The 16,828-nt window shown below is 42.7% G+C and overlaps 1 protein-coding gene across 1 annotated transcript in view; it reads left to right on the top strand.

Moving 5' to 3' along the window:
• Positions 1–15,357, top strand: part of LOC118389851 (RNA polymerase II elongation factor ELL-like) — a 46,432-nt gene extending 31,075 nt beyond the window's left edge. The window contains exons 7-12 of the mRNA XM_035779767.1: positions 749–851; positions 2,179–2,779; positions 12,059–12,122; positions 12,239–12,410; positions 12,623–12,667; positions 12,762–15,357. Coding sequence (XP_035635660.1) covers positions 749–851; positions 2,179–2,779; positions 12,059–12,122; positions 12,239–12,410; positions 12,623–12,667; positions 12,762–12,881 — 1,105 coding nt within the window. The 3' untranslated portion in view covers positions 12,882–15,357. The remainder of the gene's footprint in view (positions 1–748; positions 852–2,178; positions 2,780–12,058; positions 12,123–12,238; positions 12,411–12,622; positions 12,668–12,761) is intronic.
• Positions 15,358–16,828: the final 1,471 nt, after the last annotated feature.

The following is a 16,828-nucleotide window of genomic DNA, read 5'->3' as shown; positions in this document are numbered from 1 at the left end:
GCAGCCAGCCTCTTCCCTAGGCTGTTCTCCCCACCCCTCTAGCGTTTCTTACTCTTTTGCATTTTTCTCCCCCTCTGTAGGGGCAGGACTTGGATAATTCCCCACTGTATCCCACTGCCCCCTACTGTCAACACTCTACCAACATACGCAAATAATATTCTGTTGATGTACACATCACACAACCTCTGTATACCGTGTTTTTATTTAGCAGCTGATACTTAGCATCTCACCCAAGGCTTTGCCAGATATCTATTTATGATGTCTGACTTGTTTAAACAGGTCAGTTAAATGTGTATTTCTGTCTGAGACAAGGAAAATAACAGAATGTAGAGCAAGGCCACCATAATATGGTCATGTGCAAATGTCACAGGTCCTTTGGAACTGTGAGTCAAATCAAATTGTATTGGTCACATACATGTGTTTAGCAGATGTTATTGCAGATGTAGAGAAATGCTTGTATTTATAGCTTTAGCAGTGCAAGTAAGGTCTAACAATTTCACAACGCACACAAATCTAAGGTAATAAGAAAATATAGAGAATTTACCTTTTGAGTTGGTGCTTTGAACACACTGACTCAGAACTAGTTACATGGCAGACTTGCCAACTCGATGAATGTACTTGTGCACTAGATTTAACCTGAACTCAGGAAGTTTTTCCAAAAGAATGAATGTCTGAATTGGGCTCACGCAATGTATTATTTATGTCTGTGGTGACTCAGCTTCTGACTTTTTTAAATTATTTTTTTTAGGAAAATGTGTCAGACTCCAAGCACCACCACAGTGGCTCCTCCAGCTGAGGTCCCACTCCCAGTGAGCCCTCCCAAAGAGCTGGCTAGCAGCTCCCCATCGCAGGTGAGCCATCTCTTCTACTTCGTGTCTCCATGCCCCTGCTCCTCCCCTTCTTATAACCACTTACTTCCCACTCCTTACAGAGTGTCCTCAAAGGGCCTTCCACTGTTTGGTCCCATTAAGAGGAGTTACTGTAGTTACTCAGACTCCCCTCTGAGTTTTCCTGAGACACTGCATGTCCTTTGTTTCCTCCCTTCTTAAGCATTAGCAAGTACACACCCTCCTCCGTACACATAGTTGGTTCTGGTGTTCATTGAAAAGGGGGTGTTTTGGAACACTCGCTGTAAACATACACAACTGCTCCTCGGTGGGTTTTTGTGGTCAGTCTGGGTTTGGTGAGAGAAGTTCGAGGAGTTCTACCAAACTAAACAGGTTATACAGCCGTGACGGTCCAGAGGACTCCAAACTGTACCCAGTGTTATTTCATAACAAAGTACTTTATGCTCCACTGTGATTAGGTCAGCCACTTCCAAAGTTGTTAGTGTAGGTTGGGTCAAATGTAGTCTGTTAGTAGTACAGTACCATGCACTGTGTGGAAAGGGGATGGTCATCCTTGGATGGGCATTGTTTTCCAGATATCTGAACAGATGTTAGTATTCTATTACTTGAGAGGGTGTTGATTTTTGCAGATCTTTTAAGGCCTGTTTTGACAATGAAAAGGCTTTGTTATAAATGAAATTACGTTGTCCTTGTGATATTACCCACAAGGATATACCATGACATTTGAAATACTTAATCTAATATAGCAAACTTTTGAATGTAGTTTTTATAACTGTGTTGAGCTCCTGCAGCGCATTTAGCCCTCTACTCCAGTCTGCCCTGACATTGGTATTCTATTCTCCCCACTTCAAACCTAACAGTTTCCACAAGACCTGACACAGATCATTGCAAAACACATTTTTTGTGACTAAGCCCAATCAAGGTGAAAATCAGACTTCTTTTTGACTTGCTTTTAGTGGAAAAACTACAGAGAAAAGCAGTGTCTGCTGTTTACTTCTGCCATATGCATTTGTCATTCTGGTCAAGAGAAAAGCATGTGTTTGGGGGGCTATCCTGCTATCTGGAAAGAAATGTCTTTGAGATTATTTGAATAGTGAAATGCCCATCCCTAGTCATCATACTCTCAATGTGGCTGAGATCCCTTTCACTCTGACCTTCTCTGCTTCACACCACCACGAGCTTAAAGTTTATACTCAGGATTTTAGTAGATATTCTTTATCTTAATCTGTCAGTGATAGTTATCTGCTTGTGTTTTTTTCTTCGAATCCTTAGTTGAAGTGAGTCCATTTTTCCGTTTTTAATTTTCTGCCTTAAACTCTGTTTATGCCAGAAACGACCTGCTGCAGATTTCATCGATCCTCTGGCCAACAAAAAGCCCAGGATATCACACATGGCTAACAAAACAGCGGTACCAATAAATGGCAAGCAGAGTTCGTCCAATGGAAAGGAGGGGAGTGGGGCAGTGGTTGTGGCGCCAGCGGTTGAAGGCGTGACGTCCAGCTCCCAGCTCCCCCTACTTGACATCCACCGGCCCTTCGACCCACTCTCCGACGTTAGTAACGACTCCAGCCACAATGGCCGAGACTGTGAGGGCCAAGAGGCCGCTGCAGCAGAGAGACTGAGCCAGCCACCAGTCTTCTCTGGGCCTGCAGTGCTGTCCGTACCAACCCTGGGCCTCTCGTCCCTCGGACACTCCGGCCTTGATGGGCCCCAGAGCAAGAGCACCTTGCCCTCCCTGCATGGCAAGTCCAAGAAGAAGTCCAAAAAACACAAAGACAAGGAAAAGTCCAAAGAGAGGGAAGGGAGGGGGAGAGCGAGAGAGAAGGAGAGGGAAGGAGCAGAGGAGCGTGTTCCTGAGCCAAAAAAAGCCTGTGATATCACCTCCAGCCCTGAGAACCTGAAGAGCAGTAGTATTCCACACAGCAGCACAGGTGAGACATGTACAAGCTATGGTGTGGATCTCATCCTCTCTAAATGTACAGAGAAAAGTCTGTGTCGTTGTACTATTAGATAAACGATTGGCAGAAGGGGGATGGATACCTGTTAAGCATGATTCCATCTCGTGAATTTCGACCTTGGTGATAAATGAGACATTTTGCAAAATGTAAAGATTGCATTATCTACTCAACATATCCATCCCAATTTGAAATGAATTGATAAAATGGATGAATGAATCCTATACCTACAGTACCAGTCAAAAGTTTGGACACCTACGTTCTTTATTTTCACTGTTTTGTACATGTTTTATTTTTTAATTTTTCTAATTTCACCTTTATTTAACCAGGTAGGCTAGTTGAGAACAAGTTCTCATTTGCAACTGCGACCTGGCCAAGATAAAGCATAGCAGTGTGAACAGACAACACCGAGTTACACATGGAGTAAACAATTAACAAGTCAATAACACAGTAGAAAAAGAGTCTATATACATTGTGTGCAAAAGGTATGAGGAGGTAGGTGAATAATTGCAATTTTGCAGATTAACACTGGAGTGATAAATGATCAGATGGTCATGTACAGGTAGAGATATTGATGTGCAAAAGAGCAGAAAAGTAAATAAATAAAAACTGTGGGGATGAGGTAGGTGAAAATGGGTGGGCTATTTACAGATAGACTATGTACAGCTGCAGTGATCGGTTTGCTGTTCAGATAGTTGATGATTAAAGTTGGTGAGGGAAATACATTTCTCTAACTTCAGCGATTTTTGCAATTCGTTCCAGTCACAGGCAGCAGAGTACTGGAACGAAAGGTGGCCGAATGAGGTGTTGGCTTTAGGGATGATCAGTGAGATACACCTGCTGGAGCGCGTGCTACGGATGGGTGTTGCCATCGTGACCAGTGAACTGAGATAAGGCGGAGCTTTACCTAGCATGGCCTTGTAGATGACCTGGAGCCAGTGGGTCTGGCGACGAATATGTAGCGAGGGCCAGCCGACTAGAGCATACAAGTCGCAATGGTGGGTGGTATAAGGTGCTTTAGTGACAAAACGGATGGCACTGTGATAGACTGCATCCAGTTTGCTGAGTAGAGTGTTGGAAGCAATTTTGTAGATGACATTGCCGAAGTCGAGGATCGGTAGGATAGTCAGTTTTACTAAGGTAAGCTTGGCAGCGTGAGTGAAGGAGGCTTTGTTGCGGAATAGAAAGCCGACTCTTGATTTGATTTTCGATTGGAGATGTTTGATATGAGTCTGGAAGGAGAGTTTGCAGTCTAGCCAGACACCTAGGTACTTGTAGATGTCCACATATTCAAGGTCGGAACCATCCAGGGTGGTGATGGTAGTCGGGCATGCGGGTGCAGGCAGCGATCGGTTGAAAAGCATGCATTTGGTTTTACTAGCGTTTAAGAGCAGTTGGAGCCCACGGAAGGAGTGTTGTATGGCATTGAAGCTCGTTTGGAGGTTAGATGGCACAGTGTCCAATGACGGGCCGAAAGTATATAGAATGGTGTCGTCTGCGTAGAGGTGGATCAGGGAATCGCCCGCAGTAAGAGCAACATCATTGATATATACAGAGAAAAGAGTCGGCCCGAGAATTGAACCCTGTGGCAACCCCATAGAGACTGCCAGAGGACCGGACAGCATGCTCTCCGATTTGACACACTGAACTCTGTCTGCAAAGTAATTGGTGAACCAGGCAAGGCAGTCATCCGAAAAACCGAGGCTACTGAGTCTGCCGATAAGAATATGGTGATTGACAGAGTCGAAAGCCTTGGTCAGGTCGATGAAGACGGCTGCACAGTACTGTCTTTTATCGATGGCGGTTATGATATCGTTTAGTACCTTGAGTGTGGCTGAGGTGCACCCGTGACCGGCTCGGAAACCAGATTGCACAGCGGAGAAGGTACGGTGGGATTCGAGATGGTCAGTGACCTGTTTGCTGACTTGGCTTTCGAAGACCTAGATGGGCAGGGCAGGATGGATATAGGTCTGTAACAGTTTGGGTCCAGGGTGTCTCCCCCTTTGAAGAGGGGGATGACTGCGGCAGCTTTCCAATCCTTGGGGATCTCAGACGATATGAAAGAGGTTGAACAGGCTGGTAATAGGGGTTGCGACAATGGCGGCGGATAGTTTCAGAAATAGAGGGTCCAGATTGTCAAGCCCAGCTGATTTATACGGGTCCAGGTTTTGCAGCTCTTTCAGAACATCTGCTATCTGGATTTGGGTAAAGGAGAACCTGGAGAGGCTTGGGTGAGGAGCTGCGGGGGGGGGCTGTTGGCCGAGGTAGGAGTAGCCAGGCGGAAGGCATGGCCAGCCGTTGAGAAATGCTTGTTGAAGTTTTCGATAATCGTGGATTTATCGGTGGTGACCGTGTTACCTAGCCTCAGTGCCGTGGGCAGCTGGGAGGAGGTGCTCTTGTTCTCCATGGTCTTCAGTGTCTCAACTTTTTGGAGTTGGAGCTACAGGATGCAAACTTCTGCCTGAAGAAGCTGGCCTTAGCTTTCCTGACTGACTTTGTGTATTGGTTCCTGACTTCCCTGAACAGTTGCATATCGTGGGGACTATTCGATGCTATTGCAGTCCGCCACAGGATGTTTTTGTGCTGGTCGAGGGCAGTCAGGTCTGGAGTGAACCAAGGGCTGTATCTGTTCTTAGTTCTGCATTTTTTGAACGGAGCATGCTTATCTAAAATGGTGAGGAAGTTACTTTTAAAGAATGACCAGGCATCCTCAACTGACGGGATGAGGTCAATGTCCTTCCAGGATACCCGGGCCAGGTCGATTAGAAAGGCCTGCTCACAGAAGTGTTTTAGGGAGCTTTTGACAGTGATGAGGGGTGGTCGTTTGACTGCGGAGCGGATACAGGCAATGAGGCAGTGATCGCTGAGATCGCTGAGATCCTGGTTGAAGACAGCGGGGGTGTATTTGGAGGGCCAGTTGGTCAGGATGACGTCTATGAGGGTGCCCTTGCTTACAGAGTTAGGGTTGTACCTGGTGGGTTCCTTGACGATTTGTGTGAGATTGAGGGCATCTAGCTTAGATTGTAGGACTGCCGGGGTGTTAAGCATATCCCAGTTTAGGTCACCTAACAGAACAAACTCTGAAGCTAGATGGGGGGGGCAATCAATTCACAAATGGTGTCCAGGGCACAGCTGGGAGCTGAGGGGGGTCTGTAGCAGGCGGCAACAGTGAGAGACTTATTTCTGGAGAGAGTCATTTTCAAAATTAGTAGTTTGAACTGTTTGGGTATGGACCTGGAAAGTATGACGTTACTTTGCAGGTCATCTCTGCAGTAGACTGCAACTCCTCCCCCTTTGGCAGTTCTATCTTGACGGAAGATGTTATAGTTGGGTATGGAAATCTCTGAATTTTTGGTGGCCTTCCTGAGCCAGGATTCAGACACGGCAAGGACATCAGGGTTAGCAGAGTGTGCTAAAGCAGTGAGTAAAACAAACTTAGGGAGGAGGCTTCTGATGTTGACATGCATGAAACCAAGGCTTTTTCGATCACAGAAGTCAACAAATGAGGGTGCCTGGGGACATGCAGGGCCTGGGTTTACCTCCACATCACCCGCGGAACAGAGAAGGAGTAGTATGAGGGTGCGGCTAAAGGCTATCAAAACTGGTCGCCTAGAGCGTTGGACAGAATAAGAGGAGCAGGTTTCTGGGCATGGTAGAATATATTCAGGGCATAATGCGCAGACAGGGGTATGGTGGGGTGCGGGTACAGCGGAGGTAAGCCCAGGCACTGGGTGATGATGAGAGAGGTTGTATCTCTGGACATGCTGGTTGTAATGGGTGAGGTCACCGCATGTGTGGGAGATGGGACAAAGGAGGTATCAGGGGTATGAGGAGTGGGACTAGGGGCTCCATTGTGAACTAAAACAATGATAACTAACCTGAGCAACAGTATACAAGGCATATTGACATTTGAGAGACATACAGCGAGGCATACAGTAATCACAGGTGTTGAATTGGGAAAGCTAGCTAAAACAGTAGGTGAGACAACAGCTAATCAGCTAGCACAACAACAGCAGGTAAAATGCCGTTGACTAGGCAACGGGGCCGACAGATAAAACAAACAAGCAGAATGGAGTACCGTGATTAATGGACAGTCCAGCGTGCATCAGCTATGTAGCCAAGTGATCAGTGTCCAGGGGGCAGCGGTGGATGGGGCAGGGGAGCTGGACTGGCGAATGTTATCCAGGTTAAAAAACTAAAAATGACTAAATAGCTTATAGCTGGTTAGCTTCTGGAGGTTCTTGAGTGTGTCTAAAAATTAAAAATAATAGCGATTCCGTATCACATTGGGTGAGGCAGGTTTCCGGAAGGTATAAACAAATTGTAAAAAATAAATAAAATAATAAATAAATAAAATAAAAATCGGGAAGAGATAGAAAGTACATATGGGCCACGAGTGTTTGGGACGCGGCGATGCAGGCGGTTAGCAGGCCTGTGCTATCAAGCTAACCGTTAGCAGGCCGGGGTAAACAAGGTAGCAGTTAGCGGACCTGGGCTAAACAAGCTAGCAGTTAGCAAGCCGAATTAGCAAGCAAGGAGATAGCAAGGGCTAGAGTTAGCCTTTGGGGGATGTCGCGATGGGGTGAGTCTGTTTATTCCTCTTCATGCGGTGACATCGATAGACCGGTCGTGGGTAGCGGTTTAGCTCGATAGCTAGTTGTGAAGATCCAGCTGAAAAATGTTCTGTTTGCGGTGGGAATCCGGGGATAAAAAATAAATGGGTCCGTTATGCTCTGGTTAGCGTTGCGTTGTTCGAACTGGCGAGAGCTTTCCGATCTAAAGGTTAGCTGATGACCGGTTAGATGAAGACCGCTAGCATAGCTGGTGGTTAGCTGTCTAGCTTCAGTTGAAGGGTTCCGGTTCCGAAGTAAATATAAATACTTTAGGAAAAAGTAGCTACATTGGGTGAGGCGGGTTGCAGGAGAGTATTTGGAAGCTTAGGTTTAGCAAAATGTTTTTAAAGATATGCGAAGAAAAATATGTAAAACGAAAAATAGACGATATATATACAGGGGATACGACAGGACGACCTACTGCTACGCCATCTTGGAATGGCGTATGAATGGAGATGTTTGATATGAGTCTGGAAGGAGAGTTTACAGTCTAGCCAGACACCTAGGTACTTATAGATGTCCACATATTCAAGGTCAGAACCATCCAGGGTGGTGATGCTTGTCAGGCGTGCGGGTGCAGGCAGCGAACGGTTGAAAAGCATGCATTTGGTTTTACTAGCGTTTAAGAGCAGTATAATAGTAGTGAAGACTTCAACTATGAAATAACACATGGAATCATGTGTTAAACAAATCAAAATATTTATTTGAGGTTCTTCAAAGTAGCCACCCTTTTGCCTTGATGACAGCTTTCCACACTCTTTGCATTCTCAACTTCTTGATGCACCCATCCTGTTAGCGGGATCATTTTCGTCAACATCCGCTGACCGCCAAATTAAATTACAAAAAAAATTTCATTTTCATGTTATCACAAGTGCAATATAGCAAAATGCAATTTAGCTTGTTGTTAAACTACCTGGAGTGTCAGATTTCAAAAAAGCTTTTCAGCGAAAGCATACCAAGCGTTTATGTAAGGGCATCTCTCTCAGCAGACAAAGCATTACAAACAGCTGCAGCCAAGTAGATTGGTCACGGAAGTCAGAAAAGCAATAAAATGAATCGCTTACCTTTGATCTTCGGATGTTTGCACTCACGAGACTCCCAGTTTCACAATAAATGTTCATTTTTGTTCCATAAAGATTATTTTATATCCAACATACCTCCATTTGGTTGGAGTGTTATGTTCAGAAATCCACGGTCACGACCGGGCAGACAAATTCCAAATAGTATCCGTAAAGTTCGTAGAAACATGTCAAATGTTTTTATAATCAATCCTCAGGTTGTTTTTACAATAAATAATCGATAATATTTCAACCGGACGATAGCTTCTTCAATAGGAGAGAGAGAGAAAATGTCTGCTCCAAGCTGTTGCGCATGCAAAATCCTGCTGGCACCCAGCCAGCCAGCGACGCAATGTGATCTTTCTCACAATAATAGCCTGAAACTGTCTAAAGACTGTTCACAACATGTGGAAGCCATAGGAAAATGAATCTGGTTGGTATCCCTTTAAATGGGGCGGCAGGGTAGTGTTGGACTAGTAACCGGAAGGTTGCAAGTTCAAACCCCTGAGCTGACAAGGTACAAATCTGTCGTTCTGCCCCTGAACAGGCAGTTAACCCACTGTTCCTAGGCCGTCATTGAAAATAAGAATTTTCTTACCGACTTGCCTAGTTAACCTGTTAGTCCTATAGGGGCAGTATTTCATTTTTGGATAAAAAGACGTGCCCGTTTTAAGCGCAATATTTTGTCACGAAAAGATGCTCGACTATGCTTGGAATTGATAGTTTTGGAAAGAAGACACTCTTACGTTTCCAGAACTGCAAAGATTTTCACTGTGAGTGCCCTAGAACAAATGCTTCAGGCAAAACCAAGATGTTTGACCGACCAGGAAATGAACAGGATTTCTGAGGCTACGTTTTCCATGATCGCCTTATATGGCTGTGAATGCGACAGGAATGAACGGACACTTTCTCTTGTTTCCCAAGGTGTCTGCAGCATTGTGATGTATTTGTAGGCATATCATTGGAAGATTGACCATAAGAGACTACAATTGCCAAGTGTCCCGCACGGTGTCTGCGTGGAAATTGGTGCGCAAAAGTCAGCTACCAGTATTTATCCATCCGAATCAGAGAAGAATGCAGGCTTCCAGGGACGGCATTTCAATGAAGAGATATGACAAAACACCTTGAGGATTGATTCAAACAACGTTTTCCATGTTTCAGTCGATATTATGGAGTTAATTCGGGAAAAAGTTCGACGTGTAGGTGACTGAATTTTCGGTTAGTTTCGGTAGCCAAATGCATAGTAACAAAACGGAACGTTGTGTCCTACACAAGAATCTTTCAGGAAAAACTGGACATATGCTATGTAACTGAGTCTCCTCATTGAAACATCTGAAGTTCTTCAAAGGTAAATTATTTTGGTTTTTGTGAATATGTTGCGTGCTAAATGCTAACGCTAAATGCTAAGCTAGCTATCACCACTCTTACACAAATTATTGATTTTCTCTGGTTCTAAAGCATATTTTGAAAATCTGAGACGACAGGATTGTTAAGAAAAGGATAAGCTTGAGAGCAGGCATATTTAATTTCATTTGCGATTTTTAGAAATCGCTAACGTTGCGTTATGGTAATGAGCTTGAGGCTGTAGTAACGCGACCGCATGCGGGATGGGGCGGACTATGAGGTTAAATAAAGTTGAAATTTAAAATAAAAAAAATAAAAATGTAAATGGAGCGAAGGCAGGCAATGGAACAGAGCTTTCAGGACAAACAGCACTTCCGGGTTGGATTTTCCTCAGGTTTTTGCCTGCAATATCAGATCTGTTTTACACAGACAATATTTTGACAGTTTTTGGAAACTTTAGAGTTTTCTATTCTAATCTGACAATTATATGAATATTCTTGGCCTGAGAAATGGGCAGTTTCTTTTGGGTACGTTTTTCATCCAAACATCATAATACTGCCCCTACACACAACAGGTTAACCAGCTTCATGAGGTGCCTTAAGCTAATTTGTGGTATTTATTTTTCTTAATGTGTTTGAGTCAATCACTTGTGTTGTGATAAGGTAGGGGTGGTACACAGAAGATTGCTCTATTTGGTAAAAGACCAAGTCCATATTATGACCGCTCAAATAAGCAAAGAGAAACAGTCCGTTAGTTTAAAACATGTTAACGTTTCCTCAAGCGCAGTTGCAAAAACCATCATGCGCTATGATGAAACTGGCTCGTGAGGATCGCCACAAGAAAGGAAGACCTGGGGTACCTCTGTTGCAGAGATTAATTTCATTAGTTAGCAGCCTCAGAAATTGCAGCCCAAATAAATGCTTCAGAGTTCATGAAACGGACACATTGCAAAATCAGCTGTTTAGAGGAGACTGAGTGAATCAGGCCTTCATGGTCAAATTTTTGCAAAGAAATCATTACTAAAGGACATCAATAAGAAGACTTGCTTGGGCCAAGAAATATGAGTTATGGACATTAGACCGGTGGAAATCTGTCCTTTGGTCTGATGAGTCCAAATTTGAGTTTTTTTGGTTCCAACCGCTGTGTCTTTGTGAAACGCAGAGTAGGTGAACGGATGACCTCTGCATGTGTGGTTCCCAAGGTGAAGCATGGAGGAGGTGGTGCTTTGCTGGTGACACTGATTTATTTAGAATTCAAGGGCACGCTTAACCAGCGTAGCTACCGCAGCATTCTGCAGTGATACGCCATCCCATCTGGTTATGGCTTAGTGGGGGCTATCATTTGTTTTTCCACAGGACAATGACCCAACACACCTCCAGGCTATGTAAGGGCTATTTGACCAAGGAGGAGAGTGATGGAGTGCTGCATCAGATGACCTGGCCTCCACAATCACCCGATCTCAACCCAATTAAGATGGTTTGGGATGAGTTGGACCACAGAGTGAAGGAAACGCAGCCAACAAGTGCTCAGCATATGCGGGAACTCCAAGACGGTTGGAAAAACATTCCAGGTGAAGCTGTTTGAGAGAATTCCAAGTGTGCAAAGCTGTCAAGGCAAAGGGTGGCTACTTTGAATAATCTCAAATAAAAAATATTTAAATGTAACACTTTTTGGTTACTACATGATTTCATAGTTTTTAGATGTCTTCACTGTTATTCTACAATGTAGAAAATAGTCAAAAGTAACGAACCCTTGAATGAGTAGGTGTCCATACTTTTGACTGGTACTGTATATTACTGCAGTCTGCGTTCTTGTGAATGAAAGCCCTAATTGATCAGTGAGATTATTGGCTTCAATTAAGAAAGTAGGGCTGGGAATTGTGAGGGACCTCACAATATATTATCACGATACTTAGGAGCAGATACGATATGTATCGCAATTCGATTCTTCAATTTTAGCGTAATTTGATGTTCCTAAAATATTGCTCACTGTCGGCTGCAGATGAACAAGTGGGCCATAAAACGAGTTTTGATCAGTGAAAGTGCTGAACATGTTGGCTCACCATTTTTTTAAATATTTGACTACAAACTATAGGAGGAGAAACACCTAAGCTTTGTCACAGGTACAGTAGACTAGCTGTAGCTAATATTAACTACCTAGCCAAAAAAGTTTTACTTGGTGTCATAGAATCGATATATTGTTAAACTTCACTTACAAAGTAACCTTGTGCTTCCTTTCAGATCTCAATGGAATGTGCAACACCAGTGTTCCTTCGTCATCGACTGAGATGGCAGACTATTTATCGTAAGCACTTCCTACCTCTTATAAAACTACATGTATTAGGAAATTGTGCAATTGAAAGCTATTTCATTGAAGTACTCCACTCTTAGTTCTGCATTCTGTTTCCTCTTTCTGAACAGGGAGTATACAGTGATTGGCTCTTCCGAGCAGCGTCAAACATACAAGAATTACTTTAATACTGAGTATAGTGAGTACCGGGGCCTCCACGCTCGGATAGAGGGCATCACCCGGCAGTTCACTGTGCTCGACACTGAGCTTAAGCAGCTCCAACAAGGCACAGACAAGTACAAGGTACGACCCCTTTGGCCCACTGAAGCATACTGTCTACGGTTCTACCTAAGCTGCAATATGGTGTTATTGTTCCAATGTTCAACTTCAGGATTCAATATGGTGTTGTGTTATTATTATTACAATGTTCAACAGAATGAATTTGTAGTTAATGTTCTGATAATCACTGATTGACACGTTTATTAATTGTTTTGCCATTTTGTCTTTAATTTTAGACAATCCACAACCAGATACTCCAAGAGTATCGTAAAATAAAAAAGGTAATCTTTGCATCTGACGATTCTGCTTCTCATATAAAGCTGCTCAGGTCATTTTTCAACAAACACTGATTTTTTTTTAAACTTTCCTTCACAGACTAATCCAAACTATAGCCAAGAGAAGAACCGCTGTGAATATCTACACAGCAAACTGTCACATATAAAGAAACTTATAGCAAAGTATGATCAACAGCAACTTCAAAACTGGACTGGTTGACATTTTCTCTTTTCTCTCTGTAAACCGAAGAAAGAGAAACTCTGGATTCTGTTAGCTCTAAAATAACTTATTAAAGATGCCATGAAGGGAGGGATTATTCCTAAATATGCCATGAAGGGATGGATGATTCCCCTCATTGGGGCCAAAAGCACTAGTGAGGACAAAGCAGACCACATTTCTTTTTTTTTCTTTCGAAGATGTGACACTGGCATGTTTGACCAGATCTCTGTGTAGCTACACTGCATCCGGAAAAGCTTTGCGTGCTGTTTCTCATACTCTTTCTCATACTCTGTCCTAAGTGCACAGAGATCTCTCGAAATGGAATAAACACATTCTTTGGAGATCTCCAAACAGCCTTTCCTGGTTTGTAGACTGCCGTGGTGGTGACACTGAAATGGAGTCGGCAGATCTTATGCCAAATGCAAATAGTTTGTTTGAGAACAGATAAAATGTAATGAATTATGGTATCACATTTTTCCCCATAAATTGAAATGGAAGATTCTAAACTCTATTTTACTGTTTTTTTATTTATTTATTATTTCATTTTTGTTCTTCTATAGGAGTAACAAGTTCTGTTATTTTACACTCCTCAATATCAGTACTACAAAGAAGTGTCTTGTTTTTTTTTTTTCACATCTTGAATGTTAGTCAGTATTTTATGCAAAAACTGCCTTGGCAATCAAATTGTCCATCTGTTGCAGTTCATTATTTTCTTTCCTTTTTAAAGAGATGCACCTATCCCCATCAATTTAATAAAGACAATGCTATACAAAATCCAGTCAGGCATAGGTGCCTCTGCTTGGCTTTCCTTACATATTGTTCAAATGTCTTAACCAGAAGGACATCATGTAAGAGCAGCCTCAGGTGATAGGAGCTTACTGAATTGAAAGGGTTAACACAAGCTGGGAAAGTGTTTTCTTTTCACCACCAGGGCAAGCTCTGATTTTGTTTTTCATATGGTTACGGTGATGGTACTTCGCTATGCCTGTATGCAATGGATCGAGGTTGTTTTCCCTATGCAGTTAAACCAGTTCACAATGGTGTCAGACTCAATTTGCCAGACCAACTGCCATGTACACCAGGCAAATTTGGATCCTTGTATTTTTATCAACTAATGCATACAGGGAAGATGAAATAATCGGTGCTTTGACCTAACGTAGTCTGTTTAATCACAAGTTTGAAGATACAGTATTAGTATACCCCATGCAGCAGCTTTTACCATTGTATCTGTTTTCTTTGCGACTGTTTTAAAGTGTACTTGAATATATTGGTAGTATAATTTCCCTCTAATTCATGCAAACAATTGGCTCTTAAACAAGGGTTTTATTTCCTATATCTAGTACTTGTTCATCTACATGATTGTCAAGACTGTTAACCCAAGACCAGCCTCGCCTATCTTCCAAATGGAGTGGATGACTTATCTTTGTATCTGCCAGGCTAAAGTATTCCAGATCTTTTGTGTCCTGAACTCCTGAAATGATCAGGAACGCTGTAATGTTTTTGGAATCTCCCGAAATCACTGTTCAGTCAATTTTGGTCTAGTCAACTAATGCCTTTCTGCTCGACCTTTCTACGTGAATATGGTTAATCTTGTTACTCTTACCTGGGTTTTGTCCAAATGAGACGTTTCCCTTTGTCCATCAGAGTTCGTGCTTTATGAATGTTACAATGACCAGTATTTGTATCTTTACTTAAAACCGCTTCCTAAGGAAATACAAATCCAAGCAAAGGCCTGATAAAACCTCTATGGTAACTATTTCTGACCAGCATTAATAGCAAAATAATGCTCTCCCACAAGCAAACAGCAAAATCATTTGATTATGTTCTACTTACCATTTACAAAGAATTGTTGATTTAGTTGATGTCATTTGCCCTATGAAATTTAGTCTTTGGTTATGATGTGAGAGGGGGCTCTTATTCACTTCAAATGGGATATCCATGCGCTCAGATGTTTCAATGTAATGTATCATCACCACCTGAAATCCAAACATGGCCAATACTCAGATTCATTTATCACAATGCTGATTATTGGGGATGATTTGAGATTGCCCCTGGATGGAATGTTTTGTGACCAGAATCGATTCTCAGCATCACCCAGTACCGTGGAACCCTTTGAATAAGTGACTTTTCATCTCGGAGTGAGTTGTTTTTATAGTGACATTCTGAAAGGATTACTGTATACATTTCTCTTGCGGTCAAAACTATTTTGATGCCGTACTCATCAATAAAGATGGTTACGGCATTTATTTGCTCAGATATGGAGCTAAGTTGTTTTTAGAATGAATTGCCAGTCCAGAACACTATGGTATGAGTTGAATGTGCCAAATGACCTGTTGTATAGGTTTTCATATGACTACAAATGGCTTCGGAGGAGAGTCTGGGATATTGGCACTTAAACCCAAAGCACGCTTTTTAAAACTATAAGGGATTAGGTCTGGAATTGACATATTTCAATAAAAATTATTTCAAATCCTTATTTTGGGTCATTCTGAGGTGGTTATTGCACTTTATTGTATCGCATTTGAAACACACAAACCACACATTGAGTTTGAGGGAAGAGTTAAATATTACAACTGTCAAATTCTAAACATTCGTGATCATGATTTTCCTTACCCCTTTTCAGTCATAACCTGAGATTTTACTGAATACAGGAAAGGGGTTACTTTCTATAGCAGTTCTAAATTGTTCCTCCTTCCTAGTACCTTAATTGCCCAGGGTCGTCAGTTGTTTTACTGATAATTGTACTGTTTCCTGCCCCATTTCTAAATATGATTTCCCCATGATAATTTGCCAGGAAGCCTATATTTAGCCCTGTGGACATTAATCATTGGCGCCTGATAAGAAATTGTGGCAGACGTTTGACTTCTATTGACTAAACAATAGTATCTGAATTTGTTTAGCTCCATTGTATCTTGTCTCGCCTGTCCTTGATTAATATGAATACCATTGTAAAGAAGCAACATGGCATGTAGAGATATTGAGACGGTACAGTATTGACGTCAACAGTGAAACTGGATGTATTGCCTCACAATCCTCTTGGGGGCAGCAGTACTTTGTTTTTTGATTGCAGTTTGTGTCCATGACTATCAATCAGGAGAAAGCTTCTATGTGCAGCAACAATGCTATTTGGCCTTGGAGCGAACACTGAGGCTACATTAGTGTGCGTGGTTCCGTTACCACAAAAATCTATCTCTTCAATATCAGGGGTCTTCAATATCGGGTTGGTAAAGCCCAGGAAAGCACAATCATGTACATATCAGAATACAATTCCATAGGCCATATGTATGCTGTGTATTTCTGGTTCTGTTGAGCTTCATTCTATCCCACAGGAATGTTTAGTTTTCCTGCCTGATACTCTTGAAATTTGACTCTAATAAAGGCATTGGCATGGCTGTGTGGGCAGAAGATGGTTATATGTGGCTAACAGGAGGGCCGCAATCTGACGCACTGTGAAAGATCTCAGAAATCCATACATTTATCCAGTTGGCCAGGCTAAGCTGCCTTTGGCTCCCGTCCGAATGTTGGCCTCAGCTCAGGGAGCTGGAGGGGTGTCAGCGAGTTCAGTTTGGCAGCTTGCCCTGTTCCTGGTGGACTCCAGGCTTGCCCCCTCCCTCCCTCCACTCAACAAACACTACCACACACTATTCAGCCTCTCTACAGAGCCCCTGACATGTTTATAACTACACCAGAGATTAAGGGCTTTGCCTGTGTGTTCATTGGTCTGTCAGTAAGGCATAATCCTCTCAATTGTCTGTCCTAAAGATAGGGCTGAGATATGCTCTGTAGATTAGAAGTACAGATCACCGCCCTAATTTGGGAAAGTAAGTAATGTTTGAGTGTATCTGGCTGATTTAAATTACCTCTACACACCTCCATATTTGATCATTACACAACGGGTCCATGCATATGTACAGACTCAACACTGTTGAAGGAGGAGATTACATAAA

Source organism: Oncorhynchus keta, chromosome 1 (genome assembly GCF_023373465.1).
Source record: "Oncorhynchus keta strain PuntledgeMale-10-30-2019 chromosome 1, Oket_V2, whole genome shotgun sequence".
NCBI classification, from domain to species: Eukaryota; Metazoa; Chordata; class Actinopteri; order Salmoniformes; family Salmonidae; genus Oncorhynchus; species Oncorhynchus keta.
The sequence above is the reverse complement of the archived record's forward strand: the minus strand, read 5'-3'. Positions and strand labels throughout refer to the sequence as shown.